Source organism: Colletotrichum orchidophilum (assembly GCF_001831195.1).
Source record: "Colletotrichum orchidophilum strain IMI 309357 chromosome Unknown Scaffold_216.1, whole genome shotgun sequence".
Lineage (NCBI taxonomy): Eukaryota > Fungi > Ascomycota > Sordariomycetes > Glomerellales > Glomerellaceae > Colletotrichum > Colletotrichum orchidophilum.
This window is the reverse complement of record NW_019173172.1, coordinates 1-10,254: the sequence shown is the minus strand read 5'-3', so window position 1 is coordinate 10,254 and position 10,254 is coordinate 1. Positions and strand designations below refer to the sequence as shown.

At 55.3% G+C, this 10,254-nt stretch overlaps 4 protein-coding genes across 4 annotated transcripts; 1 reads left to right on the top strand and 3 right to left on the bottom strand.

Moving 5' to 3' along the window:
* Window positions 1–787: 787 nt before the first annotated feature.
* On the bottom strand, window positions 788–2,807 carry CORC01_13818 (major facilitator superfamily transporter; the record flags this gene model as incomplete). The annotated part of the gene is made up of 7 exons (XM_022625434.1): window positions 788–895; window positions 952–1,163; window positions 1,243–1,660; window positions 1,725–1,993; window positions 2,060–2,169; window positions 2,234–2,584; window positions 2,659–2,807. 7 exons carry the CDS (start codon window positions 2,805–2,807, stop codon window positions 788–790), a joined length of 1,617 nt encoding a protein of 538 aa, XP_022468047.1.
* A 1,110-nt stretch (window positions 2,808–3,917) lies between these two features.
* CORC01_13817 (uncharacterized protein) lies at window positions 3,918–4,994 on the bottom strand (the record flags this gene model as incomplete). Its single annotated transcript, XM_022625433.1, has 1 exon — window positions 3,918–4,994. One exon carries the CDS (start codon window positions 4,992–4,994, stop codon window positions 3,918–3,920), a length of 1,077 nt encoding a protein of 358 aa, XP_022468046.1.
* Window positions 4,995–5,824: 830 nt separating this feature from the next.
* On the top strand, window positions 5,825–7,807 carry CORC01_13816 (uncharacterized protein; the record flags this gene model as incomplete). Its single annotated transcript, XM_022625432.1, has 5 exons — window positions 5,825–6,101; window positions 6,160–6,238; window positions 6,301–6,647; window positions 6,709–6,901; window positions 6,955–7,807. The coding sequence occupies 5 exons, from the start codon at window positions 5,825–5,827 to the stop codon at window positions 7,805–7,807; spliced, it is 1,749 nt and encodes a 582-aa protein (XP_022468045.1).
* A 127-nt stretch (window positions 7,808–7,934) lies between these two features.
* CORC01_13815 (tripeptidyl-peptidase sed4) lies at window positions 7,935–9,749 on the bottom strand (the record flags this gene model as incomplete). Its single annotated transcript, XM_022625431.1, has 2 exons — window positions 7,935–9,106; window positions 9,164–9,749. The coding sequence occupies 2 exons, from the start codon at window positions 9,747–9,749 to the stop codon at window positions 7,935–7,937; spliced, it is 1,758 nt and encodes a 585-aa protein (XP_022468044.1).
* Between the last annotated feature and the right edge of the window lie 505 nt (window positions 9,750–10,254).

Sequence of the window (10,254 nt, the reverse complement as noted above, 5' to 3'; positions counted from 1 at the left end):
AAACGCCGGCACTTGTTTCGAGGCACTCGAAGAAGCAGCGCTACCAAAGCTCCGGAGATCTAGCTCCGGAGAACGCCAAAGAATATTCAGATTCCCATCCTTGGATAATGGAAATCACAAAATTCCATGTGTGTTGTGCCCAGGGAATCCCAGATTCGGGGCGAAAGCACCGATCCGCATGAACGCCATCGATGATGTATGCGAACAGCTTGCCACGCACCCGCTGATGTCATGGACGAGAAGCCCGAGCCAAGACCGATGACAGGCCCCGCCCCCGCCGCGACCTTGGCCGGGCGAGACTGCAGATCTGGAACGTATCTGGTCATATTTCAGAAGGTCGAGGACTCAAGGACGCGGCGTGGTCGGGGTTGCGGCACGCAAGCGGTGGCAACGAAGTTGGAGATAGCGTGGTAACTAGTGAGAAGAAACCGTTGAAAGATTGTTTGAATTTGTTATGTCCGGTTTATGTACATCCATCCCTGCAACGTCCGAGTTAATAATCTAAAACACATACTACCAGACTCAACAATCCAGCAACGCATGCCAGGTCTTCTGCGGCGCACCTCCTGCGGAATACCAAATATTCTAAATGCTAAATGACGCTGCATGCGATTTCAAGAGAAAAAAACTTTTACGGGAGGAAAACCCTTTTACCCATTTTTCCACAAGACCTTTGATAGTGAAGCCGTCTTCACATCAAGCCGACCAATCCAACGTATCAACCACGTCAACTGAGGACTGACTTTGGCCTGCTCTACTTTATAACTCTCATCCAGTTTTCAATTGCCTAATTTTGTTCAATGGTTTCTTCTGTCACCTCGTCCTCAACCCTCGTGCTATTAAGAGGGGGGTAATGCGCAAGAAGGAGAATGCCGACGGCGACCACGGCGAGAGCCTATACAACGCATTAGTCAACAGGCACCGAAATGCTTGAATATCCCAAATACTCACGGCGTTTACGAAGAAAGTCAGATTCGGTTGGCCAATCTCAGATAGCGTAGCAAACACAAAGCCAAAGATTCCCTGTGTCGTCAGGGTCGCTGCACTCTCAACCAGGGTGATGGCACTGAGGGCATCTTGTCGCATATGTGGCGGGCACATTTCCGTGATGACGCCCTTGGCTGCGGGGGCTGAGCCGGATGCAAAAGGCAGCAGAAAAGCGGCTACAGGTAAAGGAAGAAAAAAAGATTAGCATTTTGAACCAGTCTTGGTGCTTTCCAGATAGGGACTGAAGAGGCTCACCAGCATAGACATGCCATCCTTCCGTCGCCCAAGCCGCGAGGGACGTGACGATTCCATCCACGACCAAACTCCACCGCAGGAAGAACAGGTCGAAGGTGCTGTCCTCGTCCTCCTCTTCGGGCGGTGCCTTGGTAGGTTCCGACGCATTCATCAGACCCGGAGAAGGGTCCATGTCTTCGGGATGAGTCGGGATGAGGCTCCGTTCCTCCTGGGTGAGTGTTTTTTGCAGAGCTCCCGCATGAGAGGATGAGGCGAACCACCTTCGTCCGGTGTCGATGATTTCCGGGAAGATGAACATCAGGAAGATTCCACGAATCCATGAGTTGCCAGACATGAGGATGCCGTTCTCCGTCGTGCCAAAGTTGAAGCGTGAGGTGGCGTACATCTGGATGAGGATAGGGGCATAGCCAGTGGCGAACTAGGATGCTGTCAGAGTGTTGCTCATGGATGAACCGACAGACGTCGTCAGAGAGTAGACTTACCACGCCGAAAAAGATACCCAGGGCCAGGAAGACCAGACCGTAGTTCTTGACAATCTTGCCAGATTCAAGACGGTACTTGGAAGGCATGAGCACCTTGATAGGAGCCAGGAAGCCAGAAGCGCTTGGGGTCGTCTTGCCGTCTGTCTCATCAGTCTTTTCCGGGGGCGCGGGCCAGAATATGGCGCCATAGGTCGTGGCAAAGGCGAAGCAGCCGATGGCAGTGACAAAGGGACTGGTGATGCCGAACACGTCACCCAAGACACCGCCGACTGAAGAACCGTTAGCATGCTGGACATGGAAAGGAACAGGCAAGACGAGTGGCAGTTGAGACGTACGCAAATAGCCTATAGCGGTACCGATCATGACTGCGCCCTGCAGCCGACCAAAGACGCCGGTATGCTTTCTTCTCTCAACAACCTCTGCAATGGCCGTGTTGAGGACGAGCCTAAATTACAATCCATTAGCGCCCCGGGCCCGGTTCATCTCCAGTTGCGTTTCTGCGCGCTTACATGTAGCCCCGCGGCCCACCAAAGATGCCGATGAGCTGCGTGTACTGCATCAAGTTAATACCCCTCTGCCCGCCCGCCGACACGGCGAGGACCTGGCACGAGACGCGGATGCCGAGCAGGCCGGTCTGGCTGATGAGTGCCCAGCGGGTGCCCCACCGCTTGATGAGGTCGCCGCAGATGAAGAGGTTGAGGATGCCGCAGACGGAGGTGGTCATGCCGAGGATCGAGACCTGCGTTGCCGTGTTTGCGTCAATCTCGCGGCGGTGACACCTGTCGGAGGCGGGGCCGTCGTACGGCGCGTGAGACTCGTAAAAGGTCTCGCATGCCATGACGCGGAAGACGTAGATGATGCTACGGATTGCATGTCAGTTGCCCGTTACCATTTGTGCTGTGGGTAGTGAGGGGAGAGGGGGACTTGTGCGCACGGAACTTGAGTGAGGCCCAGCGTGAGCGACACGAGGAAGCCGGCGAAGAGGATACGGTTCGACGGTGACCAGAGGCCGCGACCGACCCGCTTCACGGCCCCGGCGCCGGACTTGAGGAGGGGCGTCCGTTCATCTGGATCGGCGGCCATCGGGGACGGGTGGTGTGTAGACGGAATACGGTCACAGGGTCTCTAGGGTTTTGGACAATCACGCCTTGGTCCAAAGGGAGTGGTCGCTCTATGAGGCTCAACTTCAAACTTTGGCAGAACTAGGAAGGTCGGTTGAGGATTTCGCAGGGTGGAGGGACGGGAGGAGGGGTTTCAAGAAGGGAACAGACGGTGACACAGCTCATCTAAGAGGGAAAGAGGGGGAAACAAAGCGATTCAAATCCGAGAAAAAAATCGAGCGAGAAATTGTATGGGATTTCCTGCGAATTCCCCGGATTGCTAGGATGTGTGACTGTTGCGCCGAAAAGACGTGCGGAATCCCCGCTATTTCGTCAGGAAAACGATGGACCTTCCACCTCTGGCCCTTTTTAAAAGAGATCTTGATGGAGCGCCTCTGACCGATGTTGGCTGACGGACGGACTGGCGCCGGGAGTGAGAGAGTGAGAGTGTGAGAGTGTGAGTATGAGAGAGAGTGTGTGTGTGTGTGGAAGAGCAGAATAAATTAGTACACCATCGAGCCAACAGGTAGCGGCAAGAATGACTCTGACTGCCTTACTAGAGCATGCAAAGGATGGCTGAGAAGACCAGCGATTCCGCTCGTTTCTGTTGGTTGCGCCGGCGTGGGGTGTGGTGTGGTGTGGTACTGTCTGGTATGGTGCGGTGTGGAACTGCAAAGTGCAAAAAGCTGCAAAGCCGACGGCCGATGCAGGAGCCGAGCGCGGCCTTTGTCTTGCCGACCCGGAGTGGAGATGGTGGGGTCCGGGATAGATTGAGAGGCGCTGATAGGCCTGAGATAAAGTCGCCGGAGTCTAGACCCGTGGACCGGCGCAGGACCGGAGCTTATCCGGGAACGCGCTGCTTATCGTCGGCCTACAGCCGCTGAGGCGCCCGGCAGCATGGCGTCCCGCCGCGGGAGCGCCCGATTCCGGCCTCGATGCAAATGCGCCGCATTCTCACATAGATATTTGATTCAATTTTTGTGAACTTCCGATCGAGAATGGATGGTGATAATCAGGTACATGTACTTTTGCCCTCAAAGGCTGTCTTTACACACTGGCATTGACTACTAAAGCTTCACGTGGGCCAAATGCTTCACAGCAACGGGTGCTCCAGCACAAGCTTCCCAAACTTTCCCTGCTCAGCCACCTTCTTCACCTCCTCCAGCGCCTCTTCCGCGTCCCCCGTGAACACGTCCACCACAGGGATCGAGAATCTCGTGCCGTAATTCTCGACAGACCACATCAACGCCTTCCACATTCTCCCATAATCCTCCGGCCGGGCCGGGATCGTGACGACGGGGCCGGGACCAAGCTGTAGGCTGATCTGCGCATTCGCCGACGCCAGCGGCATCTTGAATCTCCCGCTCGAAGCCTTCACAACGGAGAGGATGATGGCGTCGTCGTCAACGCAAGCCGCCGTTTGCGACGCCGAGGTCACCTCCCCTTTGGAACCAGCACAGTCGGCGGCGTAACGAATCGGCCCCGCCCCGGCCTCTTCCGCCGCCGCTTTGATTTGAGCAATTACGTCTGGGGAGTTGTAGTCGAAGCAGCGTGTTGCCCCGAACTTCCTTAGCATACCATGCCTCTTCGGAGATGCGGTGACAAAAATGGGGGATGCGCCGCTTGCGCGCGCTAATTGGAGCATACAGATTCCAACGCTCGTGGATGCGCCCCAGATGAGGAGCGGGCCGGCCTTGAACCCTTCTTTTGCCTGCTCCCCAGGGAGAGGGTAGCCGAAAATGTTGTAGAGGCCGTCCGCGGCCGTGGTCAGAACCACTGTGAGACTCGCAGCGTGCGTCTGGGGCAGGTTCTTCGGGACCTTGAACATCATGTCTTCGGGACAACTCAGGTACTCTTGGTGAGCGCCGTGCCTCAGCGGTTTGCCGATGCCCGTTGGAACGTAACCAGCCACCAGTTCATCTGGCTTGAAATCAGACGTCTCATTGCCAGCCTGTACCACACGGCCGCAAAAGTCGTAGCCGAGGGTGACTGATCGGACACCGACGGAGGACGCGTGTTTCACGTCTGCGGGGTTCACGCCCGAGTAGAGCACCTTTACCAATACTTCGCCGTCCACGGGTTCGGGGATTGGGACGTTGCGGATGACTGAAAAGTTGCTGTCTTTGTCGACGTAGAGCGCGGGCGCTGAAGATATTCCTGTGTTGCCCATCGTGAATTTTTTTTTCTTAATGTCCACTCAATCTCGGACGTCCTACAGCTCACAATGGGCAGCAGACCAGAGACTTTTTATGCAGCAACCTGTGGCCACACCAGGTGGGACAATCAAACATGAGTTGACGCATTGTTTGCCCCCTACTAGCGTCCACCTCTCCGGGAATCACGACCCCATGAAAAGCATGGGGCAGCCGGCGGGCCGCTGAATAACGGCGAAAAGAGCTCTGGGGGAATTATGGACGCTTTACGACCATCTTGGACATCTTACTCAAATTGTCAAGATCCCACCGGTATCATCCAAGAGCTTAAGGTCGCCGAGACTCATCTTTGCGGGGGGGTGGGGAGGCGGGCAGAGAGTAAGCGGCTTCGTCGGGTGATCAGCAGCGCCGAATGGCGGGGGAGAACTCAAACGCGGTCATGCTGCATGCAGGCTTTCATTATGCCCAGAATCGAGCCCAATAATTGTGAGGCCCTCGGACCTGTCTTGGAGAATATTACCCCAAGAGGGCAAAAATGGTGATGTGATTGGCGGGTAGACAAAGTGAAAATCTGCCGTCAATCCACGCCGGTGAGAGGGGCCGCGTTTCTGAGTGCCCACCGAGATGTCTGCTGCTACCCCGGAATCGGGTCAAGTCCGAGAACTTGAGAGTCTCCTCAGATGCAAACATAGGTAGCCGGAGGGCTCGGACTTATGGGGGTTTCATTTAACAAAGGTGCGAAGCTGTTCTCAAGAGAACTGTATCTAGCTCAAGACAAACACCGTACCTGCATCAACGGGTAGTAGTTCTGCTCGAGCTTTGTTACACTGAATACACATCAACAACAATGGCGCCACTCATCGTGAACAATATCGAGGTTATTCAGACCCCCACCAACCCACCAGCATGGCCGGAACCCAAGGCACCCTCCCGCGTGGAGCTGTCGGCGGGAAGCCAAAAGACCCCGGATCATCGCCCTCTCCCTTGCGACATCATCCTTGAACGGGATCAGCCCTTGACGCTGCGGGACGGGACCCGCATCCGAGTCGACATCTTCCGACCGAAGACGGATGAGAAAATACCCGCCATTCTGATGTGGGCCCCCTATGGGAAGACTGACACGGGTACGACTCATTGTGATTTCCAAATGCTTTATTGTGCACTACTAACGGTTTATCCTAGGCACTCTAAATCTAGACAAGATCCCATTGCGGTGTGGCGTTCCCTTGAGCAAGCTGTCGGGCTACGAGTCTTTTGAAGGGTACGTAGACTTATTCATCCCCGTAGCCTTGGCATCATATTCAAGACTGACTTGCACTAAAGACTTGATCCCGCTGAATGGATCCCGAAAGGCTATGCCATCATCAACGCGGACGCCAGAGGAGTGGGTGACTCTGAAGGTGACATGAGGACCTGGGGCACCCCGGAGGGTCAAGACGGCCACGATGCCATTGAGGGCATCGCAAAGCTGCCCTGGTGCACGGGAAAAGTCTCTCTAGCCGGTAACTCGTGGCTCGGGCTGTGCCAGTGGTTCATCGCCGCCGAGAGACCGCCTCATCTGGCGTGTATCGCGCCTCTGGAGGGCGCGAGCGATCATCTTCGAGAGACCTTGTGCCGCGGCGGAATCCCTTCAATAGGATTTGGGGCAATGATCAATAATGTGGTTTCTGGTAGGTGACATGCCGAGCTCCCTGTAGGGTTTGCACTTTTGACTGAATTACTGTGTTTCAGGTCGTGGTCAACAAGAAAATACTGTTGAGATGTTGTTAAAGTATGGGCAGAATATCAGGGATTACTGGGATGACAAGAGGGCGCGCATGGATAAGATCGAGGTCCCTGCCTATATCTTGGGCAGCTATTCGACGATGCTGCATACCATTGGGAGCTTCAGAGGCTTCGAGGAGATACCGCACCAAAACAAATGGTTCGTTGAATGCGATATCAAGACTCGTGTGACCGTTTACTGATTTTTCTCAGGATTGTAACACATGCCACTCAAGAATGGTTCGATCTGTACAGCCAGGAACGTATTGACGACTTGCAAAAGTTCTTCGACCACTACATGAAAGATATTGATAACGGTTGGGAACATACTTCCCCGGTCAGGCTTGCCGTGCTGGGGTACAACAAGCCGCCCATCATCGACCTCCCCTTCGACCATCTGCCTTGGTTACATGTATCAAACAGTAATGCGAAGACGGAGCAGAAACGTCTCTACCTGAGCGCCGACAAGACGCTACAGCTGTCCAATGGCACCAGTTCCACGACCCTGGGTTACAAGGGCACGGAGAGCGTGGTACTCACGCACACATTTTCTCAGTCCACAAAGCTGCTGGGCCCAACGAAGCTGGTAGTTCACGTGTCCTGCCCCTCCGCCACGGACTTTGATGTGTATGCGCAGCTTCGGAAGCGAGACCAGGACGGCAATGACCTCGAGCACCTGAACATCCCCTTTGAAGCACTCCCTGTATCCAATCTCAAAGAGATCCCCAACATCAACCCCCTCAAGTATCTTGGACCCAACGGGAGGCTTCGGGCTTCGAAGCGCAAGGTTGCGCCCGAGCTGTCGCTAAACTACTGGCAGACACTGGCTCACGATGAAGACATTGAGGTAAAGGCAGGGGAGATTGTCAAGATGGAGGTCTGGATTTGGCCTACTGCTATTCAGTTCGATGCCGGGGAGCAGCTGGTGCTCAAGGTTGCCGGCACAGATAATATGACACTGCCGGAATTTGAGCTCTTGGCTCAGGAACCAGCGATAGCGGCTGCTCAGATTGTGCATGTTGGTGGAGAGTTTGAGAGCTACTTGGAGGGGCATTGGCAAGACTGAGAAGGGTGAGAAACATTAGGGTCGGTTCTCGCGTTGTTTCTGCGTAAAGATGAAGCTCGCAAACCCACAATCAATTACATTACAGTAGTTGTTTCAAAAGAATTGAAACTAGTTTCTTTCTGAAGCACTACTCCAGTGCCTGGATAAACTTGGCAAAATCTAAAGTACCCAGACCCGTCGCCGGATCCCACCCAGCCGTGGCAGACCATCCACTTTCAACCCGGGATCCAACAGAACAACTTCCACTGGTCCCGCCCGTGACATCGTTGATCGCGGAGCGAAGCTTGTCAGAGTACAGCAGAGGATTCAGGAAACCCAGAGCCGGCTTGCCCTCCCTCATCCGCTTGTCGTTTGCGAGGGCAATCATTGCAGCGATGACGGGCAAGCTGGCACTGGTGCCCTTCTGCGTCCACCCAGGCTGGATCAAGAAACGGGACCCGATGGCCGAGATATCCGGGCTACCACGCCCATTGGGCGTGTACCAGCCAGCGTGAGACCCGTTGATGCCGGCAATGTACGCCTTGGCCGCGGACTCCTGCCAGGCCGGACGCTCAAAGTACTCGCTGAAGCCGCCGGAGCTGTACCACGCAGGCTCGGTCGGCGCGTAGTCACCCGTGGCGCCGACGCCCGTGACCCAGGGGCAGCCGACGGGGAACGTCGGGAGGAATTTGGTCGTGTTTTTGCCGTCATTGGAGATGCAATCACCTGAATCGACGCCCGCTGCCCCGCCGTCGCCCGTCGCGACAAGGACAGAGACGCCGCGGGCGGCAACTTGCATGAAGAGGTCGCAGACGCGGTGGGCGTAGGGCTGGGGGATGGTCTGCTCGTCGTCGGTGTACGAGATGGAGATGACGTCGGGAATGGTCTCGCGGGCGAGCAGGGCCTCGAGGAACTCGATCCAGGGCTCCTGGATGCTGTCTTTGAGGTCCTTTTCTTTGCCGTCGGGTCCGATGTCGGGGCCGCGGCCGCCGGTTGAGAAGTAGGTGACGTTCATCGGCTGGATGAAGGGCATGCTGTACTGCATGTCCAGGAGAGCCTCGACTCCGTTGCCTTCGGTGGTGTTACCGCCGCCGTTGATGGATACCACGGTGAGATTGTACTTTGACGAATAGGCGGTGTCGTTCCGGCGCGGGCTGTATGACGCCAGGAAGGCTTGCAGGGTCGGGACGCTGGGGTACTGCTCCAGGAAGCCGGCGATGCCAAAGTCCGTGGGTGATGGACCGTCCGGTGGGCTGTAGTTGATGTTGTACAGATCCACGATACAGTCGGGGGTAGTGTAGTCCCAGCAGCTTTGAGGCACTTGCAAATGTCAGTCGTGTGTGTGCAAAGATTTGCCATCATTCATGATAAACTTACTCGTGCTCTGTCGCTTCACTTTACCCAACTCTCTCGCCTTGATCTGTGGTCTAGGCGGCTTGCTAACGAACTGAGTAACCGGGAAGACAAAGTCAACAACCTCTGACACCTCGCTCGGGAGAGCGTACTCCTCGGCCCTCAAAACGATCTCCTCGCTCCTGTATTGGTACTTGGAGAACTTGCAGCCCAACAAGCGGTTCGCTTTACCGACAGTAGTCTTCATGCGGACCCAAGGGCCGTCTTGGACGAAGTCGCGGATGCCGTGAGCGGAAAGCCAAGTCGCGACAATAGTGTAAGATTCGGCGTCTGGCTCTTGGAACATCCTCAAGAGATCGCGAGAGACGTGGGCGCCATATTCGGGATGGCTCGGGTCGCTAGTAACCTCGAGACGCGCCTTGAGTTCTGACAAGCCGGGCTGCTTCAACGCGACCGAAAGTTGTATCGTGTTGAAGTTGTCGGCCGGAGCAACGTGCCGCCAACCTTTGGGCAGCTGTTTTACAGACTCGTGAACTGCATGTCCGCTCGTGGTTGGTTGACTGAGAGCGAAGCCGCTCAAAACCAGAGCTGAAACTGACGATAGCCTCATCTTTCTTGTCTTGTTTAGGTCTGACTGATAGGCGTCAGAGAATGTGTCGAGTCTCTGTTTGAGTCTTCTCTCAGCTGGCTCGCAATAGCGCTTGATCTAATACCAGCGCCAGCCTTCATGGGATGGGGCCGGGACAAGCTTTTCGGCAACCCGTCCGGATCACTCGACCCGCTTCTTGGCGATGAAGACCATCTCGGGTTGAATTCGAGGTTTGACATCATCGTGGACTAGTTCCCCTACCAGGGGTACCCATGTAACAAGGCTTCCTGCCGTAAATGGTGAGATCTCCGCCAAAAAGCTCGTATCCAAAAGAGAGAGCAAAGAAATACGATCAGAAGACTGCCGAATCCCGGTCGAACAAGTTGAAAGACGCCAATGTGACCAACCGCCGGCCCTGGATTATACCCAAAATACTCAAAAGACTAGACCGAGTCGACGGTGGTTTGGCGCATTGAGCCAACCTCGGTTTGACTCGACAACAAGCTGCAGTCACCTCATCTGTCCC